The 16,717-nt window shown below is 33.1% G+C and overlaps 1 protein-coding gene and 1 pseudogene across 1 annotated transcript; one reads left to right on the forward strand and one right to left on the reverse strand.

The window, feature by feature from the left end:
* The first annotated feature begins 1,492 nt into the window (after window positions 1–1,492).
* LOC123218920 lies at window positions 1,493–4,415 on the forward strand (annotated as a pseudogene).
* A 1,575-nt stretch (window positions 4,416–5,990) lies between these two features.
* On the reverse strand, window positions 5,991–7,163 carry LOC123217900 (receptor-like protein kinase). The gene has a single exon (XM_044638972.1). It carries the CDS (start codon window positions 7,068–7,070, stop codon window positions 6,009–6,011), a length of 1,062 nt encoding a protein of 353 aa, XP_044494907.1. The 5' UTR covers window positions 7,071–7,163; the 3' UTR covers window positions 5,991–6,008.
* Window positions 7,164–16,717: the final 9,554 nt, after the last annotated feature.

Raw genomic sequence — 16,717 nt, forward strand, 5'->3', positions numbered from 1 at the left:
CTTTATAAAAATTTTAATGTTTTACCAGTTTTATGAACCTCTAGAGTATGAAATAAAAAATCTTACCTGCAAGTACTATAAGTTTTCCTTCTAATGGATTTATCGAAAAATTTCTGATAACTTGTGGTACTTGGAAGAAAAAAAATCCATAAAATACTAGCACACTCCTAAAGTTTTGGCAATCATCTGTTTAAAAGTTTAAGGTTCTTTACGTTTCAATGTTTTCAGGTCTTAGAAAAATGAGATATTAGTTTACAACTGATCACCACAAGAAAATCAGCCTTCATCGATGAAATATTTTTCGGCTCAATTAAATTTAACATACAGTTACGATGTTCATTATGGCTCTCTCCTAACGCAAAATTAGGTCACACTGTTAGAATAACTAACATTAATTATAATTTTAGTTTAACAAAATCAGGTAATTGAATTTGACATAACCCTAACAATCATTATCATCTAAAGCAAAATATTTTTTATTCTAAACACATAAAATACCTCTCAAAAATCTTTTATTTCAAAATTCATAATAAACCAAAGTAATTATCAATATGTCATCAATATACAAAATTAACTTGCTCCCACAAACTTTTTTATATATACTATAGGAAGAAAGAAATTATTTCTCCTATTAAATTTGAAGAAGTCAATGATATTATATGATTTTCATAAATATTTAATTTTGTCATAAGCCTAATTTACGGGGTTTTATTTGATCTAATTCCTAAATTATAAAGTTTGATTGATTTATGATATGATTATCTAATTTCTAATTTAAGAGATTTGATTTTATCTAATTTCTAAAGTATTGAGATTTGATGGTCAAATTTCTAAATTTAAATATAAAAAAGAGCACAAGAAAATTCAGTTGGGTTGTGGAGGGTGGACCATTATCATTCTGTGTGGAAATTTTATTGAAAGTTTCATCCACTCGGTAGTTCATTAATTATCAGTAAAAGGATTTCATTATTAAAATAGAGGGTCTTAAGTTTCTTCAGTGCGTTCATGGAATTTTATAATCAGAAATGTTCTACTTTTATATTTCAAAGTATAAATAATTCTTGTAAATAAAAAAAATCTTTTCTTTATTCAAAATTTCAACAAAAATGGTATTTAATTATTTATAAAATTTTAATAACCTCTTGTAAAGTTTTAGATGCAATACATTTGATATAATACAATATATATTATCGATACATATCGATTTACCTTTTTATTATTATTAGATTAGATAATTAGTGTATAATAAAGCCTTTATTTGCTTCTAACAGGAAACGTTATTTTGGGAAAAACAGTGTATCAGCTTATTATAGGAATAAATTAATTAATGACCTGATAACTGCAGACAGATCGTCATATTGACCTGCCTTTTATGGTCACAGCTGATTGCTACTATTAAATCCCGGTGCTACTTTTTCTCCCTTTCACACTCTCTTTCTAGCTTTCTTGTCAACCCTTTGTTTTTCCTTTTTTGTGGGTCTAGACTCCAAGTATGAAGTTTAGGTTGTGCCATTTATTGCTGCTATTTAGCTTTTCTGTGTCTTTGCATGCCGTGTTTGGTTTGAATAATGATGGGGTGGCTTTATTGTCACTCTTGAGGCAATGGACCTCGGAGCCACCTTCCTTGAGTTCCAGTAGGAATACTTCAGATTCCACTCCATGTAATTGGGTTGGTATAGAATGTGATAGTAAGAATAATGTTATCTCTTTTAACCTCTCCAGTTATGCAATTTCTGGTCAGCTGGGACCTGAAATTGGTCACTTGAGAGAGTTGGAGACTATTGATTTGAGTTCTAATGATTTCTCTGGTAATTTGCCAGAACCACTATGCAATTGTAGTGCAGTTAAGTACTTGGATTTGCCTTCTAATAGATTCACTGGTCAAATACCTGATAATTTCAAGAAAATGCACCTTTTGAGGTACTGGAGTTTGTATAACAATTCTTTAGAAGGCGAAATACCCAAATCATTATTTCAAATTCCAGGTTTACAAGTAGTGTATTTGATTAACAACTATTTTAAAGGCTCAATTCCTAGGAATGTTTGTGACATGAGTGAGGTTGAGATTTTATGGTTATATGGCAACAGGTTGTCTGATACCATTCCAGAGTCAATTGGGAATTGGAGTAAATTGCAAGAGCTTTATTTGAATGATAACAATCTAGTGGGTGTTTTGCAATAGAGTCTAAACAATCTTGAAAATCTTGTTTATTTGGATGTTAGCAATAACAATCTTAATGGTAGCATCCCTTTGGGTTCTGAAAGAGCAAGAATTTGGATACATTGGTTTTGTCATTTAACAATTTTAGTGGGGGGATTCCACCAGGTTTGGGGAATTGCCGAAGCTTAACAACTCTAGCCATTGTGCGGAGCCACTTAACAGGCACTATCCTATCTCCCTTTCGCCTACTAGATAAGCTTTCTTATCTTGACCTTTGTGAAAATTATTTGTCCGGGAAAATTCCACCAGAATTAGGGAAGTGTAAGTCCTTGAAAACGTCTGAAGTTATATACAAACCAACTAGATGGTAGAATTCCAGATGAGCTAGGGAATTTGAGTAATTTACAGGATCTTGAACTGTTTTCCAACAATCTAACAGTGGAGATTCCACATAGCATTTGGAAAATTTCTAACCTTCAGTATCTTATTGTTTATAGTAACTCTCTTTCTGGGAAGCTACCTCTGGCTTTCTCTGAAATGTCAAATTTGAAGAGCATTTCCTAGTTTAACAATCAGTTCTACGGAGTCATACCTCAAAGTCTTGGAATCAACAGCAACTTTGTGGAGGTTGAGTTTACCAATAATAAGTTCACCGGTGAAATTCCATCGAATCTTTGCTTTGGAAAGCAATTAACAGTTCTTAATATGGGTCTCAACCAATTTCATGGCCGCATTCCTGGTGATGTTGGGAGGAGTTCAACTCTCAAGAGAGTTATCCTCAAAGAGAATCGCTTCACTGGGGTTCTCCCTGAATTTTCCGAAAAATCGGTTCTCTTTCACATTGATACCAGTGGAAATAACATCACTGGTGCTATTCCACCGAGCTTGGAGAACTGCACCAATGTTGCTTCAATTAATCTTTCTGGGAACAAGTTTACAGGGCTTAAACCTCCAGAGCTGGGAAACCTTGTAAATCTTGAGAAATTGAATCTGTCACAACCATTTGGAGGGTTCTTTGCCATCTCAGCTATCACATTGTGAAAAACTAGAAACTTTGGAAGTGAGATTCAATTTATTGAACAGCTCAATTCCATCCAGTTTGAGCAGCTGCAAAAAATTTTCCGCTTTGATTCTAAGAGAGAACCATTTTACTGGGGGCATTCCAACATTTTTACCTGAATTGAAAAAACTCGAAGAGCTACAGATTGGCAGTAATCAGCTGGGTGGCAAGATTCCCTCATCAGTTGGAAGATTGCAGAGTCTAAACTATGGGTTGAATCTCAGCAACAATGGCTTGACTGGTGAAATTCCTGGAGAGTTTGAGAATCTGATGTATCTAGAAAAACTGTATATATCTAACAACAATTTGACAGGAACATAGGCTCCCCTTGGTAAACTCAAATCTTTAATGGAGGTCAATGTTTCTAGCAATCTCTTCACATGGCCAATACCTGAGTCACTGATTAAGTTGCCACACTCATCTGTGTCATCTTTCTTGGGAAATCCTAGTCTCTGTGTCGATTGTCCTTCATCAGGTAGCTTAAATTGTTTTGGGAAGGGTTACTTGAAGCCTTGCCATCATCATTCAAGCATTAAGATTTATGACTCGCATACATTAAAAATTTTTATTTTATCTAGTATAATTGTATTTATTTTAAAAAATAATAATTATTCAATAAAGCTTTCAATACTTAAATTCTATTGCCATCATCATTCAATAAAGCATTAAGACTAATGAAAATATACTATTTTTTATAATTATGTAAGTTTCTAAATAACGTTATATTTAAATATTAGAAATAAGAATTTGATCATCTTTTTATCATTTACAATAACTACCAAAAAATCTAACCCATAACAAAATTTAAGTTCTTTTTCTCCATTATCAAGGCAAGAGGTTAAGTAAAAAAAATCAACATCTTTTAAATTTTTCAAAAATTCTTTTTTTGTATTGTATATTTTATAATACAATAGATCAAAATATCTCTTTCTATCGACAAATTATGTGAAAAATATGGTGTTAAAAACCCACCAATTTTGTAAACAAATCAAGATTATAGTATACATACCCAGTTTACAGTTTATATCTTATGTTTGAATTAATTCGAAGCTTTATGTGTTTTCACAACACACTTTACGTGATTGTACCATCTGGATTTTGTGAAAGAAAACTTGCGTTTTTGGGAGGCTCTATATTTTTTTGTGTTCTTCTGTATTTGCCTTTTTTTCAGTTACGACAGTTTTGGAACAATAAAGATGTGCCCAACTACCTTCAACTGCCTAGCTGCTCCCTCAACTCCATATTATGGGTTAGGTCTATTTATCATGAGTAACCCCAAACCGAAGTTTAAGATAATGAGTGTGATAGTTTGATGTTTAATTATTTATTCATGAATATAATTATGATATATATATGGTATCAGAACAAAAATTAGAAATTCATATTTTTTCATAAAAAATTGTTGAGGACCTATATAGTTTAAATTAAAATAATTTATTAGAAATATTTATAATTTGAAATTTATATTATGAATGATATAAATATAAAGAAATTTCAGATTATAATTTATTACTATTATTTTTTTAATTACCCACAACCTTTTATATGACATTAACATTACACAATGATGTTTGTTTATTAGTAAATTAAAGTTTGCGTTGTTTCAAATTAAGTTTACAAGTAGTCAACTCTTGAAAACATTAACATCATGGAATTTGAAACAATGATTTGGGTATTTCTCCTTCTAAAGAATTGACTACTTCTAAAGAATTTGAAATAATGGCATTGCTAAATTAAGTTTTATTATACAAAATAGCAAATGTAAAAGAAGCGATACATGCTTTGCCAACTCTTTTTTGTTCATGTGTCAAGTTCCAGTCGAAATTCTATGTAAATTGAAATTTATTCGAAGAATTCAATTTTGCTTTAATTTTTCCCAGGTAAGAAAAATTGATAGTGACCTGTTAAGATTACTGAGTTTTCTATTTAAAGGAGTGATCTTTGGAAATTTGCTATCTTTTGCGATGGTAGGAAATCTCATCAACTGCACTTCCTATTAAATAAAATCTCACCCTGTACGCACTCAACTATATATGTATTAGCAATGTTATGCATACATATAAATAAGTAAATAGATGATATTGAGAATGGCAGAAGCCATTTGGACCTTTTGGTCTTCAACAAGTACTTACATATTCAAAAGTGATAGTTAAGTTCTGACCATTTTTGAGATGTTCGCATGTGCATATATGAGATTATCGATATGTGCATATTTTAGTTTTAGTTTTTGCCGAATCCAAATGCATGTAAGACATTCTGTTAGTGGAATTGTTTTGAGTACATTGTTGAAACATATAGATTGACTGGCATGTTTGTTAGCTTCAAATGTACTGACTGTTCCAATTGAAATCTTCATTCAATGTTATTATATGATTAAGTGATAAATTATTAGAATAGTTATTGATGACTGGTAGATTGACGTCTATGATTATTATGAGGGTTGTCAATTATAGTTTCAATAACATACTTATCCTCGTGTTCAACTTATTGAGAGATGTATTCATGCGATGAATTGGGATACATGAATAAATTAATCAAGTTTCATAAGACCAGATCGAAGGGAAGGAAATTCAGACTTAAAAATTTTCTTCTTGTAAGTAGCAATGCCTGATAAAAATATGGCACGTTATTCTTTTGGGATATACTTGTACAGTTGTACTATCATACTGTGCAATAAAATAGAGGCTATAGTAGACATAGAGAATTTTATTTTTATTCCATGAAATTTCAAGTACATGGTTATGAGAATGACATTGAGAGCACGCAAACACGAAATAAAAAGCTAAGCTACAATTTGATATGTGGAATCTCACCTGATAGATTGTTGAAAGACAGTTTAAGATACCGTAAATTACTCAGCATCCCAAGCTCATCTGGAATTCTACCTTCAAGTTGGTTTTTCCATAAGCTCAATATTTCCAAGGACTTGCACTTCCCTAATTCTGGTGGAATTTTCCCGGACAAACGATTTTCAGAAAGCTCAAGAAGTCTTAAGCTACTGCAATTCCCCAAACCTGGTGGAATCTTCCCACTAAAATTGTTATGTGACAAAGACAATCCCTTCAAATTCTTGCAGTTTCGAAAACTTGAAGGGATGCTACCATTAAGACTGTTATTGTTAACATTCAAATACTCAAGATTTTTAAGGTTGTTTAGACTCTCTGGCAAAACACCCACTAGATTGTTACCATCCGGAGAAAGCACTTGCAGTTTACTGCAATTCCCAATAGACTCTGGAATGGTACCAGATAACCTATTACCACTTAACCATAACAGTTCAACCTCACCCATATCACAAACATTACTAGGAATTGAACCATTAAAATAGTTGAAATGCAAAAGCACTACTTGTAAACCTGGAATTTGAAACAATGATTCGGGTATTTCGCCTTCTAAAGAATTGTTATTTAAAACCAGGGCGCTCAAAAATTGCAAGTGCTTGAAATTATCAGGTATTTGACCAGTGAATCTATTACAAGACAAATCCAAGCACTTAAGTGCACTACAATTGCCTAGAGCTTCTGGTAAATTACCAGAGAAATCATTAGAACTCAAATCAATAATCTCCAACTCTCTCAAGTGACCAATTTCAGGTCCGAGCTGACCAGAAATTGCATAACTGGAGAGGTTAAAAGAGACAGCATTATTCTTACTATCACATTCTATACCAACCCAATTGCATGGAGTGGAATCTGAAGTATTCCAACCGGACCTCAAGGAATATGGCACCGAGGTCCATCGCCTCAAAAGTGACAATAAAGCGACCCCCTCATTATTTAAACCAAACACGGCATGCAAAGACGCAGAGAAGGTAAATAACAGCAAGAGATGGCACAACCTAAACTTCATACTTGCAATCTAAACCTACAAAAAAGAAAAAGGAAGGGTTGAAGACAAGGAGGCTGAAAACTAGAAGCTTGAAAGAGAGGAGTGTGAAAGGGAGAAAGAGTAGTACCAGGATTTGGTCGTAGCTGCAATGTGATATGCTCTTAGATTAAATAGATGATGTTATATGAATAGAGATATGAAAATTTTGGTCTGACTTTAAGGTTGTTGATTCTCTCAAACTTTAAAAGAGAGAAAATTCTCAAATAAAAACGAGAAAGAAAAAGGAAACGGGGATGAAATATATCTTAAAAATTCGGGGCAGGGATATATGTGCCTCTTATCCATCTCTTTATATTAATATATTTACTTAAAATATTATCATATCCTTATAATTTTAGATTATTTATATTTTTTAATTTTATTTATATTTTATTGTGTATATTAAAGAAGTTAATATATAATATTTATGATATTTGAAATAATAAATTAATTTTAATTTTAGTTAATTTTGTTATTTAATATATTTATGTTATCTTTAAAGATATGGAAAAAAAGTTTGTTTCCACAAGGATAGAGACAAGAATGGGAAAAAGATTTTTTTTACGTGAAAAAGGGGTGAAAAATCATTATTATCCCCTCCTTGCCTCTCTCTATTGCCGTCCGTGTATACGAATCCAGGAGAAGAGACTTTGAACACGGCATCACTTTGATGCAAATTTCCATGTGGCTTCTGGAATCTGAGATTGATTTATTTTTATAGTCTGCTTTCCGGAAATAATATTTTTTCATATTATAAGCAAAATAAAGTGTTTATTATAATAATCAATTAATCAAATAATAGAATATATGTATAGTAATAGTAATAATAGATGGCTTAATTTTAAGTTTCTAGTATCAATATAAATAGTAAGAAGGTAAAATAGTAAGATGGTAATAAGATATAATCAAAGAACGTAAAATGGGTAAAATTGAAACCATAATTTTTTTTTCATTGAGGAAGACTTTGAAGTCCACATACATGCCAAATCTATCACTAACCACATCACCATCAATTACTTTTAACTCACACAACCACCGAAATCCTTGCGTTAATTGTGCCTCCTTTCACTCATAGTCTCTCTTTATTTTATTATTTCCTGGTTTAAACAATTAATTATTGTAATTACTTGTTTAATCGTTTAAATAATTTTAATCATCATTTTTTATTTTTTTTCGTTTTACAATTTTAACTAAAAATCCAGTTTAACACTTATTTAATCTTTATCTCCAATTTTAAGAACTCAAGACAAATATATCCACCAATTCTCTCAAAAATCAAAGCAAACTAATCAAAATTTTTGCATCTAACTCACTTTAATCTAAGTATAGATTTAAATACTTATACTTTTATTTTATTAGAAAATTTGAAAACCTTAAATAGTAAAATATTCTTTACTTTGTAATTTTCTTTTTTAATTCGTTATTTTTTTAATCGATGTTATTATTTCATAGATAAATTAGTTTAAAAAATACATTAAATTAAGTTGAATGTATATTTTTATGTTCAAATCATAAAAAAAAAAAAAAAAAACAAAACTGCAAAAATTTAGAAAATTTTTGTGAGGTAGGCATGTGTAGACAGGTTGGATGGTAAGTCAAGATAATTAATATTTATTTGAATAGCCAATTGTCGAGACTGATAATTAATATATTAATAAGCTTGCTAAACAACCACCAACAGTATGTATCATATAATAAAAATTATTTTATAAAGAACATCAGTAAAGTAAAGTGAATCAAACTCTCAATAAAATTTCCACAAAGAATGGGGCCGTAACATATTCAATTAGATGGACAGAAATATTTTTGAAAGGTCCAAAATAACATGTAATTAGTCTAAATTTTTTAAATAGAACTTACCAATCTCAAAAACACCATGCCCTCACTTTCTCAACAACCCAACAATCAAACTAAACAAATGGATTTGAACAATAGAGCTGAAGCATACGACTCAAAAGCCATACATAGTTTCTGTGTGAATATATATATAACTATGTGTACCTATATTGGGTAAACAAATGTTTTCACATTTAGATATGTCATTTTATGATCAAAAAATTTTGAATTAAGAATAAAACAATACTCAATCATGTAATGATACGTATAAATATGTAAGTATTTGTATATCCAAAATAGGTATGTATAATATTGTTTTTATATATATATGGACATCAATCAAGAGACAAACACCCTCCTCACGCAATGTATACTCAATCAGGATCCGCAAGCTTTGATGAAGCTGCCTTAACATTGACATGAATGGAAAAATAATTCCAACATATCTAAAATCTTCAACTTTATTAACTGAAAAAGTAAATTTAAAAGACATTTCAACATTTACTCATAAATGCAATCTTATCCGTTTTGATATCAATAGTTATCAACTATAAATTTGTACTATTTTATGGAAACAACTATCTAATATAATAACAAACAAAAATAATAAAATATTTGAATTATTACTATAACATACCACCTTTAATTTTATACCCATAAATCAAGTCTATCTAAATATTAAAGATTTTGTATTATCCGATCGGAGTGATTTTTGATATTTATGCTTTCATATAATAGCGATGTTACTTGAGTGCTTAAAAAAGAAGAGTATTCTCTAATATTTTTAGTGTCCTAAATTTAGACGACCGGCACTGTCATCTTATGGCTTTCAAATGAACAAAGCTTTCGGGATTATATTGAGGATGGGCCAAGGCTATTAGGACCTCTTGGTCTTCAGCAAGTACTTACAAATTCAAAAAGTGATCGTCAGCAAACTTTTAGTTTCTGATCATTTTGGAGATGTTTACATGTGCATATATGAGATTATCGATAAGTGCATATTTTAGTTTTAGTTTTTGCCGAATCCGAACGCATGTAAGACGTTCTGTTAGTGGAACTCTTTTGACCATTTTGGATATCCATTGCCGTGTGTACAATGTTGAAACATATAGCTTGACTAGTATGTTTGTTAGCTTCAAAACGTACTGACTATTCCAACTGAAATCCTCATTCGGTGCCATTATGTGATTAAGTTGATAAACTATTAGAGCAATTGTCAATGACTGTTGGATTGACGTCAATGGTTACCATGAGGGTCTTCAGTTATGGTTTCAATAACATACTTATTCTCATATGTATGCTTACAGAGAGATGTATTCATGCGATGAATTGGGATACATGAAAGAATGAATCAAGTTTCGTGAGACCAGATTGAAGCAAAGGAAATTCAGACTCAAAAAATGTCTTGTTATAAGTAGCGATGCCTGATAAAAATGCGACAATTTTTTCTTCTGGGATATACTTGTACAGTTGTAATATCATACTGTGCAATAAAATAGAGGCAACAGATAGAGCTAGAGAATTTTATTTTTGTTCCATGAAATTTCAAGTACATGGTTATGACAATGACATCGAGAGCACCTAAACATGGTATAGAAAGCTAAGCTACAATATTATATATGGAATCTCACCTGATAGATTGTTGGAAGACAGTTTAAGATACCGTAAATTACTCAGCATTCCTAGCTCATCTGGAATTCTGCCTTCAAGTTGGTTTTTCCATAAGCTTAATATTTCCAAGGACTGCACTTCCCTAATTCTGGTGGAATTTTCCCCGACAAACCATTTTTAGAAAGGTTAAGAAGAGAAAGCTGTTCTGGTAGGCCTAGCTCAGCTGGAATTCTACCTTCAAGTTGGTTTGTATGTAACAGCAAGCTTTCCAAGGACTTACAGTTCCCTAATTCTGGTGGAATCTCCCCACTAAAATTGTTTATGACAAAGACAATAACTTCAAATCCTTGCAGTTTCGAAAATTCAAAGGGATGCTACCAGTAAACTGTTATTTTGAAGATCCAAATAAATAAGATTTTTAAGAATTGTTTAGACTCTCTGGCAAAACACCCACTAGATTGTTATCAAACAAAAGAAGAGCTTGCAATTAAACTGCAATTCCAATAGACTCTGAATGGTACCAATAACCTATTACCACTTAAACCATAACAGTTCAACCTCACCCATATCACAAACATTACTAGGAATTGAACCATAAAAAATATTGAAATGCAAAAGCACTACTTGTGTAAACCTGGAATTTGAAACAATGATTCGGGTATTTCGCCTTCTAAAGAATTGTTATTTAAAACCAGGCGGCTCAAAAATTGCAAGAGGCTTGAATTATCAGGTATTAGACCAGTGAATCTATTACAAGACAAATCCAAGCACTTAATTGCACTACAATTGCAGAGCTTCTGGAAAATTACCAGAGAAATCATTAGAACTCAATTCAATAATCTCCAACTCTCTCAAGTGACCAATTTCAGGTCCAAGCTGACCAGAAATCGCATAACTGGAGAGGTTAAAAGAGACAACATTATTCTTACTAGGGAAATTTTAAAAACTAGGCAAAATTAAAGGGGTCTAAGCGAAATTGCCCAAAATATTCAGGTTTAAGCAAAAATGCCCATGTTTTGTGAAATGACGAAACTGCCCCCATTTATAAACACAGCAAATTTTCACTGTGCAATTCAAAGAAAATTCGAATTTTTTCCACATCCCACGGCAATCCCACGGCGAACGTCATTTCCGCCAATTTTCTTGCTTTCCGGCAACCGAAAATGGAAAATAATGTTATTACATCTCCCGTAATCTTGTTTGGATCAAGTTATTGCTCATATTATTGCGATTTGATTGAGAATTTTGGGTTTGAAATTTTAGGGTTTACGGTTTGAATAATGCTTAAAATGTTTCAATTTTTAGTTGTTTTTGTTGAATTGATTGAGGGGTTTTATGTTATACAATATGTAGATTTGATTTATGTGAAAATCGGAGGTCGAAACGACCAAAAATTGGCCGAAATTGGCTGCCGAATGGAACGGCAGTCTGCCGTGGGAACGGAATTTCCCACGGCAGGACGAATTCTCCCACGGCAGTTGAATGAACAATGGGTTGTGGGGGGGTAAACTGGCTTTTTTAAAACATTGGGGTGTCGGGGAAATCCTTAGCCCACGTCGGGTTTTTTTGAAATTTCGCACGTTGTCGTGGGAAAAAGCGAAATTACGAACCTGCCCCCCTTTATATACAAAGCAAAATTTCCCACGGCAGCTCTGATTTCACTGTTCTTTTCCACGAAAAATCGCAAAAATTTCCTCCTCCACATCAATCCCACGGCGAAGGTCATTTCCGTCGATTTTGGAGCTTCCCGGCAACCGAAAATGGCAAAGAAGGTTAGTATATCTCCCGTAATCTTGTTTGGATCAATTTATTGTTGATATAATTGAGATTTGATTGAGAATTTTGGGTTTGAAATTCTAGGGTTTACGCTTTGAATATTGCTTAAAATGTTTGGATTTTTGGTTGTTTTTGTTGAATTGATTGAGGGGTTTTATGTTATAGAATGTGTAGATTTGATTTATACAAAAATTGGAGGTCAAAACGACCAAAAATTGGCCGAAATTGGCTGAAACGTGGATCGTCAGTCTGTCGTGGGAACGAAATTTCCCACGGCAGAACGAAATTTCCCACGGCAGCGTGCTTTTCCTACTTAGTTGGGGGGTAAATTGGGTTTTTTAAAATCTTGGAGAGCTGGATGAGATTCATTACAACAAAGGGGGTTTTCTGGGAATTTTGGATATAACATTGGACCTTTTTAATTAAAGAATTTTCATTTGGGGTTAAATTGAAATTTTTCTCATCCACGGTTTCTGATCGTGTAGTTTTCGAAATTTTATATCCGTTTTTTCTGTTTTAGGTTTTTCTATATGTATTTTTCAAATTTCAAATTTGAGTTTTCAAATTTTGGTGTTTTTTGACACAACTTACGATGTAACGACGTCATTTCAATTTTGTTTTTCCGAATTCGAATTTCAGTTCCGTTTTTTTGGATTTTATCATTTTAGGTTATATCGATTCGTATTTTCACGATATCCGAATGATTTTCCAAGTATCATCACTTTAAAGTATTTCAACGTATAGAATTCGAATTTCAGTTCCGTTTTTTCGGATTTCACCATTTTAGGTTATATCGATTCGTATTTCACGATTTCCGAATGAATTTTCGAGTATCGTCACTTTGAGGTATTTCAACGTATCGAATTCGAATTGCAACTCCGTTTTTTCGAATTTCATCATTTCAGGATATATCGAATCGTATTTTCATGATCTCCGAACGATTTTTCAATTATCGTCACTTTAAGGTATTTCAACGTATATAATTCGAATTTCATTTCCGTTTTTTTGAATTTAACCATTTTAGGATATATCGATTCGTATTTTCACGATTTTCGAATGAATTTCTGAGTATCGTCACTTTAAGGTATTTCAACGTATCGAATTCGAATTGCAACTCCATTTTTTCGAATTTCACAATTTCAGGATATATCGAATCGTATTTTCATGATTTCCGAATGATTTTTCAATTATCGTCACTTTAAGGTATTTCAACGTATAGAATTCGAATTTCAGTTCCGTTTTTTCGGATTTCACCATTTTAGGTTATATCGATTCGTATTTTCACGATATCTGAATGATTTTCTGAGTATCGTCACTTTAAGGTATTTCAACGTATAGAATTCGAATTTCATTTCCGTTTTTTCGAATTTAACCATTTTAGGATATATCGATTCGTATTTTCACGATTTTCGAATGAATTTTCGAGTATCGTCACTTTGAGGTATTTCAACGTATCGAATTCGAATTGCAACTCCGTTTTTTCGAATTTCATCAATTTGAAATATATCGAGTCGTATTTTCATGATCTCCGAATGATTTTTCAATTATCGTCACTTTAAGGTATTTCAACGTATAGAATTCGAATTTCAGTTCCATTTTTTCGGATTTTACCATTTTAGGTTATATCGATTCGTATTTTCACGATATCTGAATGATTTTCTGAGTATCGGCACTTTAAGGTATTTCAACGTATAGAATTCGAATTTCATTTCTGTTTTTTCGAATTTAACCATTTTAGGATATATCGATTCGTATTTTCACGATCTCTGAACGAATTTTTTATTATCGTCACTTTAAGGTACTTCAACGTATAGAATTTGAATTTCACATCCGTTTTTTAAATTTGGCCATTTTAGGATATATCGATTCGTATTTTCAAAATTTTCGAACAATTTTCTGATTATCGTCACTTCAAGGTATTTCAACCTATAAAGTATGAATTTCAGTTTCGTTTTTTCTATTTTCCGTCATTTAAGGATAACTTTTTCGATTGTTAACATTCTACAGAAGTTGAACGTATAGAACTCGAATTTCTGTTCTTATTTGTTAAGTTTTGTCATTTCCTTTTTAATTATTTGGTATTTCTCATCTTTATATGTTTTTTTCACTAATACATTTGTTTACATTATTTATTTTGTGAATATCTAACAAATTTTACGTGATTGTTACAGGATATTTCTCGCAAAAGAAGACGGATTGAGAGTGAGTTGCGCATTCCTGACGAGTCCAGACACTTTCGGACAGATGCGATATCTCGTGCCCAGCGTACGACATTATCCCGGATTTCTTCTACATTGACCCCTCAGCAGCTGCGACTATTTGAGAGGACGTGTTTCGGGTCCTTCCTTCGTTTACCCGAAACCAAATTCTGTGGGATATTGGTTCATGCATTTTTACTCCGACAGTTACATCCACCCTTTGCCAGAGACGAGTTTTGGTTTAGGGTTAGCGGGGTTGATGTGAGGTTTAGTCCGTTCGAGTTTGCGTGGTACGAGTTTGCGTTTACGTTGATACTTACTTGCATGGGTTCTCCTCTCGTAAAACCATCGTTGCATTGTACCACGAATAAACTCCAAGAGCATGGTTATAGGTAGGCCCCGTGCATGTCTGACAAGGGCATTAAATGACTCAGCAATATTTGTGGTCATGATATTATATCGATGTCCTGGAAAGTACGCTCTACTCCAACAGGGAAAGCCGACATCCTGTAGATAAGCTCCAGCTTGGGGGTTCATTGAGTCAATGGATTGCATCATCTGCCCAAATTCAGACTCTGTATATGATTTAGCGGCTTTCCAATATGCACCCGCGACCTGTAAGAGGGAAAAAAATATGAAAACTCATTGAAAGCAAAATGTTTGAAAATGATAAACTGTTATAAATGTAATAACTTGTTTACAATATACCTTTGAGTCCCGTTTATACTTTGCCCGCATGTTACACAGAAGGTGATGACAACAACATCCATGGTGGACATCTGGAAAGACTTCAGCCATTGTCGAGTAGATAGCATGATGTCGATCGGAGATTATTGCAAGCTCAGAGAGGTCAGGGATGCATTCTTTAATTCTCATAAGAAACCAACACCACATGTCGTGATCTTCTTTTTTGCCGACACCGAAACCAATAGGGTATATTTGATTATTACCATCAAGAGCCACCGCAATAAATAAATGCCCCAGATATCGACCTTTAAGGAAAGCAGCGTCAATGCAAATAACGGGGCGAAGCTATTGACTAAACGCACGAACGGAACATCCTAACGCCATGAAAAAATTTGTAAATCGATGCTCATCGTCGGTTTCAATAGCAGTAATGGTGCCCGGATTAGTACGTTGTAAATTGTAGCAATAATCTGGTAACAGCATAAAAGATTCCTCCGGTGAACCCCTCAATGAATTGATAGCCCAATTTCTTGCCTGCCAAGCTTGTGAGTAGGAAATATCAATTTTATATCGGTCGGCGATGTCTACAATTATTTCTTTAGGTCGATAAATTCGATCAATCATCACAAACTTTGATCTCATTAATTGACCTAAAGCTCGGGCCCCAGCTTGTTTGTGATGTGGCATGATTTGATCAACTAAACATGTGTGGGTAGGATTCATAGAGTTGATCTCCCACACATCACCGACAGTGGACTTAGTTGCATGTATATACCACTTACAATTTTCAGCCTTGCATTTAATTTCCCACCGTTTCTTGTCAGACTTTTTGACACCAAATTGAAATCCTTTGAGTAAGGCGAATTGTGTCATGGCGTCAATCAATTGGACTTTACTGTGAAAAATATCACCAATCTTGACCCCATTCTCCTCTCGGATTGATCTGGAACCACTTGATGATGCTGATGGTTGTGGAGGAAAATCAAGAAGCCACCTAAATGGATCAGTGGGGACATTGTCAAAAAACGGCCCAGAATAATTTCCACCACCTGAAGTAGGATCTTCAAGCCGTAAACTATCTATACCCTCGGTTACTGATGCCATATACTCAGGCTCTACATCGTCTGAAGGAATGTCGGGCATATCATTTCCATCGAAGTCACCCCAATAGGGAACTATATCTTTTTCTCCATGAGCCCATGAGTTTGCAATATATAATGGGTCATTACTGAAATCAATCAACTTTTCCAAATCGTATTCTTTTTTGACCCAACTGCTTTCTTTTTCATCTTCATCCTCATCTTCATCTTCATCTTCATCTTCTTCCTTCTGCCCTTCAATTGGGGTACATGTAACAAAAACAGGAATACATTCCTGAAAGTACTGGGACATCTCAAGAAGACCTTGCACATCTTCATCATTTTGGATCTGGATGGGACAGTCGAGCTCAATTTTTCTTGGCTTCATTGATACTTGAATGTAGTTTTTCATTGGATCAATACTGCAATACTCTGTCAAAAG

This window comes from Mangifera indica, chromosome 6, assembly GCF_011075055.1.
Source record: "Mangifera indica cultivar Alphonso chromosome 6, CATAS_Mindica_2.1, whole genome shotgun sequence".
NCBI lineage: Eukaryota > Viridiplantae > Streptophyta > Magnoliopsida > Sapindales > Anacardiaceae > Mangifera > Mangifera indica.

Bases quoted from the DNA above. Each gene is read 5' to 3' on its own strand.
- LOC123217900 (XM_044638972.1), bottom strand. From the start codon at position 7,070: ATGAAGTTTAGGTTGTGCCATCTCTTGCTGTTATTTACCTTCTCTGCG.